Here is a 17,456-nt window from a genome sequence, read left to right as displayed (position 1 = left end):
AATTATTGCCGGGCGTTAAAATGATTGCTCCACTAATCTGCTTACTGTTTACACTAATTTGATTTCGGTTCACTTTAACTCGGCTAAATGTGCTGCAGTGGTACGGCAACCGGAAGCATTGCAGAGGGGCATGCAGCATCGGTTGATATTATATCAATGTATTTAATATGATATATTTATCAACAATCCCAATCCAACAATGCCTAAATGGTCGGTCACATCCAATGGCTTTCCAAGATCGGAATGCAAGTGAATAAATGACCGTTGCCCTCACAAAACTTCTGCAGTGCTTTGGAAATTAAGGATATTAAGTTCCTGGGGATTAATAAGGTATGTCTTCATCATATGTCCTGATCATATGTCCACATATAGAGAAGTGTTTATTTTGTTAAAACACCATTTAATTCAAGACACAACGTTTCGGCCATGAACGGCCTTCATCAGGTGAAACCGAAACGTCATGTCCTGAATTAAATGGTGTTTTAACAAAAGAAACTGTTGGAGCAAAGACTGTGTGTGCACTTCTCCTTCTTTGTATGTATCTACCTTTTTTCCAGCACGAGCAAGGAACTGGATTTGTGCAAGCCACCTGCTTTTTAAACTAATAAGCCACATATGCCTTACTAATACTATAACTAAAATGAAAAATAAATATATTTGTGAATTGTTACTTAAGAAATTGTTGATCTTTTACTCAAGGTCGCAAGGTTGACGATGACATTTTCCCATGTGTGGTCCAGCCTTGTGGAATGTATGGAATGCATGTGCTAATAAAAACATATTTAAAATATTGATTTAATTCTCATATATTACGTTTTTTTTTAGTTAGCGCATGCATTCCATACATTCCATAGGGCAGGACCACACATGGACATGTCCCCCTTGAGTAAAGGATGAACTATTATCTAAAATAAATAAAACATTTACAGTGTTTTTAATTTTAATAGAGGGCAATTATAATGTATTAAGGCATATAAAGCTTAATAGCTATGGATCGTTTTAACCACATTCACCCTTTCATCCCTATTTTAAGCATGTAAATTAAGAAATGTAAGTGAAAATGGCAGATCTACAAGATCACTATTAGAGCTTACAGATCAGCTATTTGTGCCATTTGTTGTCCAACGATGTATACAGGGTTCAAATAGTTAACTCTCTGTTTATTTATCTCTACTATAATTATATTCATTAACCATGTCTTTGTAATTACATAACTGTCTCTTCTGAGTGTTCTGTTTTAGTGACCTTTTAATGTTTTTTTTTATATTAGTGACTTATTTGATGTCTAGTCTTTTGGGTTCATGTTTGTTGCAGTGGGGAGAACGATACTTTGTGCCCATGTATGCTGAGTGTGTACTAGTTAGTGGAAGTGACAATAAAGAACCTTGAACTTTATTAAAATTCACACCATCTGTCCAAATCAATACTGTGTCACAAGTACGTTGCATCACAGCCTGCTGCACCACTGCGCTGAATAAACTACTGTGCATTATGGCTTGAGAAGTTATGGATCATAGAATCCACTCAAAACATGTGACTTTAGTTTATTCCAAAACACAGACTGCGTGGTATTCTCATAAAATCAAAGAAAATGGTAAGCTGTTTTTGTGATTTACTTTGCGATTCACCAGGCTACAAAATACACTCAGATTCAATACAAATGGCCTTTATTACTCTTCTAGAGCATTTTGATGCTGAAAAGAACGCTAACCCTTCGCCAGACATTTCTGTGTCCCGAGCCAATCGGATGACTGTACCTTGTACGGTTGGCTTGATGTCCGGCATGATGTCGTTGTGGTTACTCCCATCCACTTCCTGGGTCATTGAGTCTGTGAGGAGGGAGGGGCTAATTATGATTGATGTCCTGTAGCATGGTCATTAATTAATTAAGACAGTTAATTAGGGGGCATTAACAGTCAGGGCTGAGATGCACTGGAGGCACAGAAAGATTAGAGATTGTGTGACATTTAATATGAAAATGAGAGTATGTCAACTATGATGAACCGATATAGCTCAATGTTAAGTGAAAGTAAAAATTGCAGTGGGAATTCAAAGTACAGAGGATTTCTGCTTGAAAATTAATTTGCGGATGTGGTACTGTGCGTAGGAATGACGGTCTGTGTGTGTGAGTGTATGACGTGCGTTTGTGTGTGTGTGTGTGTGTGTGTGTGTGTGTGTGTGTGTGCGTGCGTGCGTGTGTGTGTACCTGTGGGTGTGTCTGCGGTGTGCAGCAGAATGTGCTCTGCCTGGTCACGGAGTTTCACCTCCTCCTCCAGAGCCTCCTGTAGCCTCCTTTTGCTCCTCTTCTCCTTCTTCAGTCGCTTCTGGATCAGAACTAGCGGGACAGGAGAAGAACCACAGAGAGAGGATGAAATGGAGAAGTTCAAGCCATCTAGATTACAATGTTTCCCAAACAGTGTGTCGGGACAACATTTTAAGGGTTCCCGAGTAAATACCCCTTTATTTTTGGTTTCCTATATTTTAAGCCCTTTTTGAAGTACATTTTGTCATGAAGCACTTTGGAACTTTGGAACACAGCATTGTGATTTATTGTTTAATCATGTTTATTAAACATTTTGAACAGAATAATAATGATATAGTATTTATAAATTACACTGTGATTTGTTTGGCTTCATTCACAAACTACAAATTAGTAAATTGCTATCAATAGCTTAAGATTGAAAAGGGAAAAGGGCCTTTATAATATTCTACATCTTGCTATTAATGTCATGTGTAAATCTGTGTCGAAAATACACGAAGAACATCTTCGTTCCTGCTATCACTTTTGGTCATGCAATGTGGGTCATGACCAAAAGAACGAAATATCTGACCCAAGCGGCCAAAATGGGTTTTCTCAGTAGGGTGGCTGACATCTCACTTTAGGAATAAAGGTCTAGTGAGAAGCTAGTGTCGGACTCAGAGTGGAGCCACTGCTCCTTCGGGTAGAAAGGTGATATAGTTGAGGTGGTTTGGGGCATCTAGTTAGGATGTCTATTGTCTCCTGGTGTCCTCCCAAGGAGGTTGCACAGGCATGTCCATCTGGGAGGAGGCCACTGGGTAGACCGAAGACCAGGTGGAGGGACTCCACGCTGGAACTGCTACCTCCGTGACCTGACTTAGGTAAGCGGTTGAAGATGGATGGATGGGTTGCCTCTGACAAACTAACTATAACTAGAAAGGTGCAATTCTGGGAGAATTGCAAGCATGATTGCACCGACCACACTTAGTCTTTTCCCCCCATACAAAAGATTCTTACTATATCAAAAGTTTATACGGAATAAATAAATAAATAAAGTCAGGCAACTACTATAGTCTGGTAACCACACAAATTATTTTTACACTTGCACCTTCTTAATATATTACATTTCTAAACCTTTTTGATAACACTATTATGCACTGCATAATTAAAGCCACAGTTTGCTTGTGTTAATTAGTTCACCTCTACAGCTCTTGGGGATCAAAGTCCTCACATCATAACTGTTGGCTGAGAAGCAGCGTGGTCTTGCTGCAGTTAGAATTTAAAATAGGATCGATGTACCTCAGCTCTAATTCCCTCCGCCTGAAACTGCTCTAAAGTCACGGAGAGCCCACTTGGCTGATGGGTAATGTGGTCCTATATTCACCTTATTCGCCAAGGCAACAAGGACGTGGCACTGTGGGACACCTCCGTAAGTCATTTTTTGGCAGTGAGAAAAAAAGTGTCCTTTTGCACACGGTACAGGTGCATCGGAGTAATGAACTTGAAGAACAGAAATAGGGGAGTCCCGCACACTGTCTTCTCTTGCAAAAAATGTATGTCAGTGAGCTCTCCTTTTCGGAGGTTAAATATTTGTGAGAGAAACGGGCAAATGTGTCAAATACCTCTGTTTTTCTGCTCTACGCTGAGCTGTCTCTCCAGGCTCTCTCTGAGCTCCCTCTCTCTGACGAGCTCCATCTTTAGCTCCGTTCTCTCCAGCTGGTCCTGCTTCTCCTGCGCCCGTGCATTCTCTATGGCAACCCTCAGCAGACCCTGCTTGGAGACACACGGCCACACACATCAACAGGTCACACACTGGACACAGAGGGAGCGCCAGCTGACGGAATGTGTGGAATTAGTTGTTATTAACCTGAACTTCTAGCCACGCACAGTTCATTTCTGACCCCCGCAGCAAAGTGCCGTCTAGTTCCCCAGTATTTCCATTGGGACGAAAAACACATTACGTGTGTGTGTGTGTGTGTGTGTGTGTGTGTGTGTGTGTGTGTGTGTGAGAGAGAGTGAGAGAGAGAGAGAGAGAGAGAGAGAGAGAGAGAGAGAGAGAGAGACGGCCATCACAGGTAGCACACAGCCACACACACAGTGGGCTGGGCTAACTGCTCATCAGCAGGTTGAGAATAAATAGATACATACAGCTGTTGGCACAACGTTTCAAATTTTCCTTCTCCTTCTCCAGTTAGACCAGTTCATTTCCGTTTTTGTCCGTAGCAATTGAGAAATGCATCCAAACAGCGGACCTGCCTTTTTTTTTTGCTTTGTAATTTCCTGCTTTGATTTTCTTTTGTCGACTCAACGCTGCAACTGTGCTCCATGACCCACACTGTTGCATGCGTCAGGTGCGCTACATCCAGTTTATTGCTGCTGGATGATGCGGGATGTGCTGGACCCGCAGTTTTTCTCTTTTGATTGCCCATCCCATCCCTGCCCGCAGCTATTTAAAAAAACGCCCAACGCTTGTGGGATTTGCGTTGGGTCCCACAGGACGCGCAGGATCCCAACTCAAATGCAGGGCTCTGCTGTGGATCTTTCAGAGGATAATAAAATTACTGGACTAATACGGGACTGAAAAGAAATTAACCTTATGTAAGTCAAATTTGATCCTTTAATTAGACGCTAAATATGGAGTTAGTTACCACTTGCCATTACACTTGCGTCAAACATACATCTGGGTCACGTAAGGTGAGATTTTAGCTTCTCCTGTGAAAATGCAACCAATGACTTCTTGTATTGCATAGCATTCTGAAGCATAACAAAGGCATCTTTGAGCTTTGAGAATAAGGTCAGGACACACCCACTGCTATTAACTATATCCCTTCAATTCAATTCACCGGTCTGGTTCATTCTCTCATTTTGTCACATCTGGGAAATCCCACAGAGTGGGTTTCACCTCACTTCCTATTCACGTCAAAGAGTAGAATAATGCCAATATAGACCCAGTGGAGCCTCACCTGGATGTTAGTGAGCAGCGTCTCTATGGAGGACAGGCCTTCTGGGAAGATGAAGGGAGCGTGGTGGTGGTGGAGGCCCGCTGGGAGCTTCTGTCCTCTGGGGTAGGTTACCCTGTCGCAGCCCTCCCTGCTGCCTGCTGGAAGCTTCTGTCCCTGATAGCCTGCTCTGTCGCAGCCCTCCCTGGCCGTCTGAGTGGGAGCCAAGGAACAGTTGTCTGCAAGATGGAGGAAGAGAAAGATAAAAGACAAAGACGTGACTCAAGGACTTTTGGAAACACAATTGTTAAACCCATCAAGACCCATGGCCGGTTCTACACAATGGCTTCTGAATCAGTAGTTCTTACACTGTAAATATTCTTCTATTTTCAGAAATAGCAGATGTATACGTTTGCAGCGTGGCACACATTTTTGAATAGCCAATGCAAAAATCTCAAATGACACAGATGCTTTCCCGGGAATTAACGTGTTCAAAAATACATTTAAAATAATGGCAGACTATGTGAGGTCGGAAGGCAGTCATGCATTTTATATTCCCCATGTGCCCCAAACTTGTGTGACCAGACCTTCTGGTTTGAAGCTATATGTCCCACTGTCCCAACAATCTGTGAGAAGTACAAATGCGTGCCAGCTTTCGCCACCTGTCTAGATAAATATTCCAATTTCAGAGGACGTCCTTATTATATTGGCATGGCTTGTTTTCAGTACACACTGTGCTGTTATTGAAGAATCTAATCCACCTTCCATTGTCTGTATACCACTGACACTATGAAATTTAAACGCAGTAAAACCTGTTATTTGATTTCATACAACGAGCCCACACAACAAAAAGGTGCACACATACCTGTGTGTGTGTGTGTGTGTGTGTGTGTGTGTGTGTGTGTGTGTGTGTGTGTGTGTGTGTGTGTGTCTGTGTGTCTGTGCGTGTGTAGGTGCTTAGAAGTGTAGTATAGCTCCCTGTTTAGGGCTTTCAAAAATAATATGGTTAACCTTCCTTAGATGGCAGTATGCCGATTGATAATTCATCAAAGCTTGACAACTCACATAAAAACAGCAAAGAAACTGCATTACGGCTGACCATCTGTGCCACTTTACTGTGAATTTTAATTGGCTGCAACGGTAGTTACTGTTGGTGGATTGAAAACAGAAAATGCGTCAATTAATCCATTTGCCAATCTGATGCACTCTTTGATCAATTTCTTCAGCATGGGGAGGGAAGTGAGGGGTTTGACACTTTCAGCCTTAACTCCCTTAACCCATTTAGGACGCGTGTCGCTTTAGAATTTAACCACTTTAACCATTATTTTAAACTTTAAAGCTGTTGAAGAATAGAAGATCTACAAGCTTATAGATCTGCTATTTTTGAAAAATCGTGAAAATGTCTTTGAATATATATTCTTTCACAGTGAAAGTTTTAAACGTAAATATTTGCTTCTGGGGGGGGTCCCTGGAACAACATATTTTCAGATGGGCACCACTGATATAGAAATAAATGGCGAACTCCCTTAAGCATGATTTATACGTTGTCGAACAACTGTGTCACGTGGCAACAATAGCGCGATGCATTGTGAGCTTGTAGGTCTGCTATTTTCGGCACACAACACTGTCATATATCAGGCTTTATTTTCCCATTAAATGTATGCAATTAAACAGTCACTCGCATTCCGTCCATGTATACTGTACGGTCTCCTTCCCCACGCCGAAACTAAGATGTCCTTCAGAGCGGCTCTCGGTTTGGGCTCCGTGAAGCAAACAGATGAGCGCGACTGTGAGATGTGATGTACGCTATACTTTCTTCCCCGTGTCTGTGACAAATGACGCTGTTTTCCCCACTTAGCTGACCACAGCATCTTCAGCTCCAAACCCGCCCACCTCCTCCTCCTCCTTCTCTGCTTCGGACTCGCGTCTTGGCAACTGTCACATTCAAGGTGTTGTGCGGAGGAAAAAGCAACAAGCCCCCCCCCCCCCCCCTCCACCCACACACTTCTCCTACCCCCCCCCCCCCCCTCCTCTATCTCTCTCCCTCTCTTTCCTGCTAAAAGCATTGCTCTGTAGAGAAAGGTAATTAGCAGGTGCTGGCGAACCCAGCGGAGGGCATCCAACTACACCCCTGTGGCTCACGCCGTGCACAGACACACACAGATATATGCACACACACACACACACACGTACGGGCGCCTAAACTGCGCAGTCAGCAACATGGGCTCCCCAGGCTCCTTGGATGTGACTGATCCTTTATTGAGTTACTGTTTTACGCCTACTTTACCTCACACTCTCTCTCTCTTTCACACACACACGCACACGCACACGCACACGCACACGCACACGCACACACACACACACACACACACACACACACACACACACACACACGAAATACCCGCGTGGCTGCCAGTCCGTTTGATCATTTACACATCTCCCTAACCAAGGTCACTGTCTGTTTTCCTCTTTTCTCCCATCCTCATATCTGCCCCCCCCCCCCCTCTCTCGTCCCCCAGGCTAATGAACTTCACCATGTGAAGACTGCCAGTCAGCGGAAGAGAGAGTGGAGTGGGGCGAGAGAGAGAGAGAGAGAGACACAGACAGCGAGAAAGAGAGGAGGTGTGTGGTGGGGCTGGAGATGTGTACAGGGAGGGGGTAGGTTGGGGTGGTAGAGAGAGAGAATAAAATTCTGCTGATGTTTAGTTAATAGGAGTGAGGTGTCAGGGATGGCCTCTGATCTCTGCTGCATGAATACGTTGTTCAAAGACCACTGAAACAGCATACACAGCCAAAATGTTCTCGCTCTCTCCCTCTGTCTCACACACACACAGACACACACAGACACACACACACACACACACACACACACACACACACACACACACACTCACACGCAGATTATCCATACGACAGATTGATAGAATGACAGCACTGAAGTGCTCTTTGAAGCCGGATTCAATCTGGGATAAAACTAGCCCGCGACGCCTGGAGGTCAAACACAAAAGCAAAGCCATCCGGTGATTGTATGTAGGTATTTCGTTTGCATACAGGAAAATCAATTGAAAATCAATTGCACAAATGCGATGTTTGATGTATAGGCTCTTGCGCTACTGCTCCCGTCACTGCTTTATCAATACATGCGCAAGATCTCTGACAGCCTCTCAAAACCTTAACTGGGGGGCCTTTGTACTATATAGATTCGATTACAAAATAATGCCATTCAGTACGAGAATACATTTGCACGCATACGCACAAACTGTCCATCTCTCTCTCACCCCCCCCCCCCCCACTCTCGCTGTAGATTTCTGCTGACTGTTTGTCCTTGAGCAGTCCTCATTAAGCTAATGCAAACCTCCCTGACAGGGAGACCAAACAACTGACGTTGCAACGCCGTGGCAACACCGGGCCCTGACGACGGGGAGGCAGTCGTTATGCAGATGAGGTCCAGCTGAGAACGCGGGAGGCGGAGAGCCGCCCGGCTCGTTAGGCCGCGGCCCTGCAAATGGCTCGCTAATGTAACGCTGCTTCCTGGGCTAATGGATCCCCCGTTTCGCTGAATTATTTGTCTTTTCTCTCTGCGGGGAGCAGACAGCCTGGCCACCGGCAAGACAAAGAAGAAGGAAGAGAGGAGGAGAACACTGAAGTTGGAGAGAACGGGGCCGAGAGCTTCTTGCATACTTATGGGCCTATTAGGACTCATCTATCCTCTGTGAAGATGTGGGAAGGTGGAACGTGGAGGGCTGAGGTGAGGCGGGTTAGCTGCTATAGCCTGACCACATGCTTTTAAATCCACAAAAAAAAGCAAATATACAAAAATCACATTTTAAAGGTAATACTGCAATACTGGCTTGGAATTATTACATGATCTACAATGTGTTAATGAAATCTAACAAATCAAATTTCTGGGAATGCTAAACTTGTATTACTAGTATAATGTTAGCTTACCACGAACCAAACAAAAGGTGTCCCAGACAGACAAATCACTTTTAAATAAGCTCGATGAAACGAAGTACAAAATGATGATGTTTGCCAATTTAGATTTTCTTTTTCTAGCAAAGTTTGCCAAACAAGAACTTGGCCAAACTCAAATACTCTGAAATTCAAGGAGCCAATCTAGGAGCTGACAACGCGTCGCTTTAGTTTTCCCAGTGTGTCAGCTGGTGGTACCTCTATCAGTGTGGCTCCTCTTGTTGTCCTTGCTGTGTTCCAGCGGGGCCATGTCTGTCTCTGTGAATCCTTGCACTGTGCTTGGGGAGTGGCCTAACACACCGTGGCCCGAACACATGTTGTCATTGTTTGGGTCTGGAAATAAAACAAAATTTGCATTCAGTAAATAGCTCTTGGCTGATTGAAATTGATATTTTTCTTCTTGTTCTCCGTTCCGTGTTGAAGTGTTCATCACACATGGTGTACGTACGTGTGGAATCTGCAGTGCGTTCTGTGTGAGATGGTGAACTTGAGACACTGCTGCTGTGGTTGGATGACATCTGACCTTCCTCCAATGACGGAGAAGGGGAGGGACTGTCCTGGACTCGTTCCTACCAATCAGCATAAAAACATACTATGAAATCAAAAGTTATGAAAAGAAATCTTGTGCAAATTGTGACTGGTGGTTTTCAACCTATGAACCAATCAAATGTTTCTCATGACATTTCTTATCAAGTATCATTTTAAGAACGATAGGATTAAGAATACAAATGGGCAAACGCACTTTATTTTACTGAGCCAAACTTGCATGGCAGGGACATGGAAAAGTAATAATCTACAATTTTGGGAAGCCAATTTCACCCATTAAAACTGGGAAGGCAAGCAAGCAAGAACAGTGGTTCTCAAAAAATAGAAGATGTACAAGCTCACATTGCGAGCTTGTGCATCTGCTATTTTAAAAAAAAAGTATTGAATTTATATTGAAACACACATTCTGTTCTGGCACAAAACATTTTCATTTGGGGATCCGTGGCCAAATATATATCATTTTGGGGGTCCTTGGCACGAAAAAGGTTTCAGGAATACTGATTTATAAGGGATTTTGTAGAATCAGCCTCAGGTCTTCTTGGGTTAAAACAACCATACAATCTACGTTTGGCTCAACTCAGTCACTGGTCAGTCTTGTCGACTATGGTACGAGATCCAAAGACAAGACTGGGAGCCCCTGGACATGGCAAAGGCCAATTCATACTCCAGTATTAGGTGATGAGGTGACCACCTTTTCAGTGACAGAGGTGGGGGCCCTGGACATGGTAAGGGATCCTATGACTTCACCTTTATGCCAGAGGTGGGGGCCCTATGACTTCACCTTTATGACCGAGGTGGGGGCCCTATGACTTCACCTTTATGACAGAAGTGGGGGCCCTATGACTTCACCTTTATGACAGAGGTGGGGGCCCTGGCCAGGTTGTTGTGTGCGTGGTGGAGTTGTGCCACGTTAGCCATGTTGGCCAGTGTGCTCAGGCGGCTCATCTGGCCCATCGCCATGGAAACGGAGGCTGGGGCGAGGCTGGCGGGGATCAGCGGATGTGACATCATCATGAAGGGAAGCTGCTCCAAACCTGGAGGGCACACAAAGTAGAATGGAACTGAAAAATAAGATGAGAAGATTAATATAGTATATAGTACCGTGATGAAGTTTCTCTGTCTCTCAGTCCTTCTCTGGGGGGGGGTTATGGGCTCCGGTGCTAGTCTAGTCCACTGTTTCCCAAAGTCAGGACCCATTTGTGGGTCACGGACGAATTTGTATGGGTCACGAATCGAGTAAAAATCCCATTTTATTTTTATTTTCTTTAACAAATAAATAAAAATAAATAAAATATTTAAAATGCCATTAATAATAAAAAAGTAAGGTCCCGGGCAAACGTCTAATCACAATTCTGGGTCTCGGCCTGAAAGGTTTGGGAAGCACTGCTCCAGTCTGTCACAGCTAAATGGAAGCACTGCTCCAGTCTGACACAGCTAAATGGAAGCACTGCTCCAGTCTGACACAGCTAAATGGAAGCACTGCTCCAGTCTGACACAGCTAAATGGAAGCACTGCTCCAGTCTGACACAGCTAAATGGAAGCACTGCTCCAGTCTGTCACAGCTAAATGGAAGCACTGCTCCAGTCTGACACAGCTAAATGGAAGCACTGCTCCAGTCTGACACAGCTAAATGGAAGCACTGCTCCAGTCTGTCACAGCTAAATGGAAGCACTGCTCACTCTAATACCACACCTCCAGTCTCACTCTAATACCACACCTCCAGTGTCACTCTAATACCACTCCTCCAGTGTCACTCTAATACCACACCTCCAGTCTCACTCTAATACCACTCCTCCAGTCTCACTCTAATACCACTCCTCCAGTCTCACTCTAATACCACTCCTCCAGTCTCACTCTAATACCACTCCTCCAGTGTCACTCTAATACCACTCCTCCAGTGTCACTCTAATACCACTCCTCCAGTGTCACTCTAATACCACTCCTCCAGTGTCACTCTAATACCACTCCTCCAGTGTCACTCTAATACCACTCCTCCAGTGTCACTCTAATACCACTCCTCCAGTGTCACTCTAATACCACTCCACCAGTGTCACTCTAATACCACTCCTCCAGTCTCACTCTAATACCACTCCTCCAGTCTCACTCTAATACCACTCCTCCAGTCTCACTCTAATACCACTCCTCCAGTGTCACTCTAATACCACTCCTCCAGTCTCACTCTAATACCACTCCTCCAGTCTCACTCTAATACCACTCCTCCAGTCTCACTCTAATACCACTCCTACAGGTGGACCTTGTGTTTGCAGGGTTTTTTTTGTGAGTTCGAAGCGTCACTCCCCAACTTTCGACCACAGTGTGAAAACTCAACTCTTCAGACCCTACACTTCACCCCATACAGTAGCACCCCTCATTCCTTGTATCATTGATAGATGCTATGCTTGGCACGTTGATTGCTTTCGTTCACGTTCACGTTATGTTATTTGTTTGCTTGACTTGTTTAGATAGATGCTAGGTTTGAAGTGTACCTAGTATCCTAATTTCAAAATAGTTTTCTTTGCATTCTTACTTACCTATCCACTTACCCTGTCGTTTCAGTAGGTACTTACCGTACTTACTCTGATCTCATTTTTTATATATATATATTATTTTTTTGGGGCTTTTTGCCTTTATTTGACAGGTGACAGTAAGTAGACAGGAAAGGGGGAGAGAGATGGGGACACACAGCAAAGTTTGTCTGGATCGGGACTCGAACCCGCAACACGCTGTAAAGCTGGCTTACCAGCCACGGTGCCTGGACCGCTGAGCGACGGCCGAGGCCAATCTCACACACTTTTAAGTTAAGAGAGACCGTTATTGTAGATGGGTATGTATATAATGATGGTGTCATGATGGGTTAACCACTTTACCCTATATAGGTACATCACTGAGGAGTCCCCCAGGGATCTACACTAGGCCCCCTCCTCGCCCCCTACACCAAATCTCTTTGACTAAAATAGCCAATCGCCAAGCTCACCAAGTTCATGATGCAGAATGTTCACCTCACAATACAGACAGACACTATCTGGTTCATGTGGTTAAGGCTTGGGTGTCAGGGAATATAACATAGTCAACGGAGGAAGTATATTGTAAGTATAGAGTGTATGCCCATGCTTAAAGTGAATGGCACATCGAGTGGCAAATCGAGTGGCAAAGCAACATGCAAAGTGAGTTTAACATTGTTTAACGTTGTTTAATGCAATCAGATAGGACTTTTCTGTTTGCATGTATGGGCTGTCGAGGCCAGAAAGTAGATTTTTGCCACTCAGTAGGCATTCCTGCATAACTTCTGGGTTTGGCGATGATGTCACGCGCATACCCTCTATAGGAAGACAAAGTGTGTGTGTGTGTGTGTGTGTGTGTGTGTGTGTGTGTGTGTGTGTGTGTGTGTGTGTGTGTGTGTGTGTGTGTGTGCGTGAGTGCGTGCGTGCGTGTGTGCGTGCGTGCGTGTGTGTGTGAGAAAAATGCAGAGCATGAAAAGGATGAGTGTGACAGGGTGGGCGAAGGAGGACGAGAACAGATAAAGGTTGCTATTCATCCACCGTGACATTTCTGCTCCGCCTCGTAACTACAGGTGACGAGGTCCAACAAACATAGTGAAACACAGAGGACTTCAGCACACCGCCGCACCGTAAAATGGACCGTTACAGGTCCAACAAACATACTGAAACACAGAGGACTTCAGCACACCGCCGCACCGTGAAATGGACCGTCACAGGTCCAACAAACATACTGAAACACAGAGGACTTCAGCACACCGCCGCACCGTAAAATGGACCGTTACAGGTCCAACAAACATACTGAAACACAGAGGACTGCAGCACACCGCCGCGCCGTAAAATGGACCGTTACAGGTCCAACAAACATACTGAAACACAGAGGACTTCAGCACACCGCCGCACCGTAAAATGGACCGTTACAGGTCCAACAAACATACTGAAACACAGAGGACTTCAGCACACCGCCGCACCGTAAAATGGACCGTTACAGGTCCAACAAACATACTGAAACACAGAGGACTTCAGCACACCGCCGCACCGTGAAATGGACCGTCACAGGTCCAACAAACATACTGAAACACAGAGGACTTCAGCACACCGCCGCACCGTAAAATGGACCGTTACAGGTCCAACAAACATACTGAAACACAGAGGACTGCAGCACACCGCCGCGCCGTAAAATGGACCGTTACAGGTCCAACAAACATACTGAAACACAGAGGACTTCAGCACACCGCCGCACCGTAAAATGGACCGTTACAGGTCCAACAAACATACTGAAACACAGAGGACTTCAGCACACCGCCGCACCGTAAAATGGACCGTTACAGGTCCAACAAACATACTGAAACACAGAGGACTTCAGCACACCGCCGCACCGTGAAATGGACTGTTACAGGTCCAACAAACATACTGAAACACAGAGGACTTCAGCACACCGCCGCACCGTAAAATGGACCGTTACAGGTCCAACTTAACATTTTCTAATAACATCACTTCATTCTGTAATTAAGTAACTTTTAGCCATTGATGCTCCAGAGCATTTTCATTTTTAGTTGGTTTATTTCTATCCCAGCGTCAGTGTGATAAAACATTACGGAGGTGCTTGAACACTTTGCTGAAGCCAACCATCTGAGTGTGTTGTCATCTCCATATACCACAACAGTAAAATACGCTATAAGCATGGATAATCTGCTGTTTCTGCTCCTTTCTTGAGTCAAGCCTGCCTGCTATCTTTAAAACACAATTCTTCCGCTCAGCAACACCCCAGTGTGCTATTTTATCTCCTTCTATACTCGAAACAAACAAACCTGTCAGGGAGGGGGAAAAAACGACATAAATATTTATCACTTAATAAAAGACAAAAAAACAAAAGAAACACAGGGAGGAAGTGGAACAAAAGAAACCGATGGCCGTCCTGGTGCAGCGCCAGCAATGCATGCTGGGTAATTATGAACACAAAGGGAAAAATCTTGGACTCAATTCTGCACAATTGTCGCAAAAAAATAATAGAATGAGTGCACAGCGCTGGCAAAACAAATGCCCCCCACTAAAGAGAGAAGGAATAGAAAGAAAGAAAGAAAGAAAGAAAGAAAGAAAGAAAGAAAGAAAGAAAGAAAGAAAGAAAGAAAGAAAAAGAGAAAGTGTGGAGCTGACTTTATGAGTTGGGTCTGGTTGGACATATGTGCAATGCTTTGTGCATTTGGCAGATTAGCCCCTCTCTTGCCCAGCAAGCAGCAAGCAATCCAAACAAAAGATGTGTGTGAATAGAGCTAAATGACCAGCTGCTCAGTCAGTCAACTAGCAGCCAACTCCAAATATTAAAGCCCCAGTTAGAAAACACTGGTAACACCCTCTCTGTTTGACTGTTTACTTCTCCTTCACTCTTCCTCGCTCGCATCTTTGCTCTCCTCTCTCTCTCTCTCTCTCTCTCTCTCTCTGTCAGTATAATATTTCATTAAGAAACATCAAAACGTCAACAACATGCCTTCTCTTATGCTTCTTCCAAACAAGCTATTACAGTAAACAAACAGTTACTGTAAATTTCCCAGAAGATCTTGTTAAATACAGAAACGTCTGCTCACGCGTCTGCACTCTGCTTACGCTCGCACACACACACACTCGCTCACACACACACACACTCGCTCGCTCGCACACACACACGCACACACACACCCTTCAAGCCTATATGGTGTCACACTCAGCATTTGTGTTTGCGTGTGTGTTATTGTGTGTGCATGTGTGTGTGTGTGTAATCTGAGATTGCCTTTGTAGTGGTTTAAGCACCGGTAGGGGCCAGCCCCTTCCCATAAGGCCGTGGGTGGCAGTATGGAAAAACACATCATGCTTATACGCGTGCATGTGAATGCATGCATGTTTTCTATGCGACTCTGTCATTACCAATGATTAAGCTTTACAGGTTTATAATGGCTGGTGGTAACCATGCCACTTAACTGTGTGCAGATGCTGGCAGACAAAGCTACTGAGTGTATACAAATGGTAAACAATGCTTACGACTGGTAACGGTTTAGACAGACATGGCTAAAGGGGAAAATGTGCCACACACACACACACACACGTACCTCCATGCAGACAGGCAAGCAACAAAACATATGCGTAATTCATACCGAGCACATTTGCACAGTATATTTTTTATTTGACTTCCACCGTTCAGGTGTGTGTGTGTGTGTGTGTGCGTGCGTGCGTGCGCGTGCGTGTGTGTGTGTGCCTAAGAGTGTCAGTCTGATAGTGTATTCCGCACAGAGCGCCATAAGCCCTGCCATCTATCTAAACACACTGATGGTGTTTTAACCTGTCGATAACGGTGGGGGCAATGTCCGCGACGCCTCGCTTGTGCCGTTGGTGTGTGTGTGTGTGTGCGTGCGCGCGGTGCACGCGCCTGTCCGTTGTCCCCATCGATTGTCCAGCGGTTGTCGTTTGCATTCAGGATGGTGAATTAGAGAGAAAGACTATTGATCTGGCCCTGGCCTCTCATCTTAGTCATCTCTCTATCATCCAGGTACGCTTGTTTTCTTTGTCAGCTGCTCTCTCCGCCGTGAAGCGCAGTGTAATTTTTATGCGCGGTGGGTCTCAAGAATGTTTTGTTCTTGATGATACAAAAAAACAAGCCACGTATTGGGTGATATACCTGTATATGCACCTATACCTCACAGAATCATGATGTGACTGAGTCCCCCTTGGTTTCTCCACGTTTGTGCACTAGGTGACCGTGAAACTTGACAGAAAAAAAACAATCGCCAGTGCCATCTTTTCCGCACCAAAGTAATTATGCCATGGCAATATATTTGCTGTCAATGTCTTTCTATCTCTGTAAACATGACTGCCGGTGTGCGCATAAGGCAAATAAGGCCAGCAGTCTTGTCTTGTGGTGGTCTTTCCCCCCAATTAGCCTAAATGTGACCCAAAGAGTTATGATGATGCAATTTTGAGCATGTATGGATTTGCATTCATGGTCTTTCATTGAAATGAGTAACACATACCGTCACCCGACACACTAGTAGCCATACGTACTGTCTGTAATTGTGACATTTTGCAGACAGATAGCCAATAAGGTGAAGTTAAATGGTTTGTGAGAGTTAAAGTGAGTTAAATGTTGAATAGAGGAAAGAAGCGCCGCCGTGGTCCTTTGTTGTGAACTGAATACAGGTGCTCGTTGGCGAGGGTTCAAACATTGAAAAGATAAAAAAGGGGGTCCAAAGGCACTCTATTCAGGTCGAGTGAAAAAAGCCTTTATTTGTATGGCATGGCAAAGATCATTAAAAATGGACCGACGCGTTTCGGCTACAAGCCTTCGTCTGAGTCCCGTGAACGCTGAGAATTTTATTGCGTGTATATTATAAAAATCTAATCTAAGAAGAAATAGCCTTTCTACTTGGTACACTGCACGTACTGTATAAGCCAGTGTATGTGCAGTATCATTGCTTTAACCCATTTTGGGCGGGAACCCCTTTTGGTGTTAGCATTGTTATGCTTTAGCTATTGAAAAATAGCAGACCTATACAAGCTCGTAGCGCGCCACTCGGTGGCGCGCTACGAGCTTGTAGGTCTGCTATTTTTGAAAAATCGAACGGCTGAGATAGAAACATAGCTTTTTCAGAAAACTGTCGGGATGTAGAAGACATTTTTAGAATCTGATCTCAGGTCAAAAGGTTAAAGGAAAACAACAACAACAACAACAACAACAACTGGAAATCTGGAAAACCACAAACTCTGTCCAGGTTCCCCCGTCCGTGCTCTATTGGT

At 44.5% G+C, this 17,456-nt stretch overlaps 1 protein-coding gene across 1 annotated transcript in view; it reads right to left on the bottom strand.

The window, feature by feature from the left end:
* The window catches only part of dachc (dachshund c), a 51,740-nt gene that overhangs the window by 1,036 nt on the left and 33,248 nt on the right, over positions 1-17,456 (bottom strand). Inside the window, exons 4-10 of the mRNA XM_083775204.1 lie at positions 10,546-10,730; positions 9,599-9,719; positions 9,349-9,483; positions 5,203-5,417; positions 3,862-4,012; positions 2,207-2,335; positions 1,758-1,829 (exon numbers count right to left, since the gene is read on the bottom strand). Coding sequence (XP_083631330.1) covers positions 1,758-1,829; positions 2,207-2,335; positions 3,862-4,012; positions 5,203-5,417; positions 9,349-9,483; positions 9,599-9,719; positions 10,546-10,730 — 1,008 coding nt within the window. The remainder of the gene's footprint in view (positions 1-1,757; positions 1,830-2,206; positions 2,336-3,861; positions 4,013-5,202; positions 5,418-9,348; positions 9,484-9,598; positions 9,720-10,545; positions 10,731-17,456) is intronic.

This window comes from Protomyctophum parallelum, assembly GCF_964188405.1.
Source record: "Protomyctophum parallelum genome assembly, chromosome: 10".
Taxonomy (NCBI): Eukaryota; Metazoa; Chordata; class Actinopteri; order Myctophiformes; family Myctophidae; genus Protomyctophum; species Protomyctophum parallelum.
The sequence above is the reverse complement of the archived record's forward strand: the minus strand, read 5'-3'. Positions and strand labels throughout refer to the sequence as shown.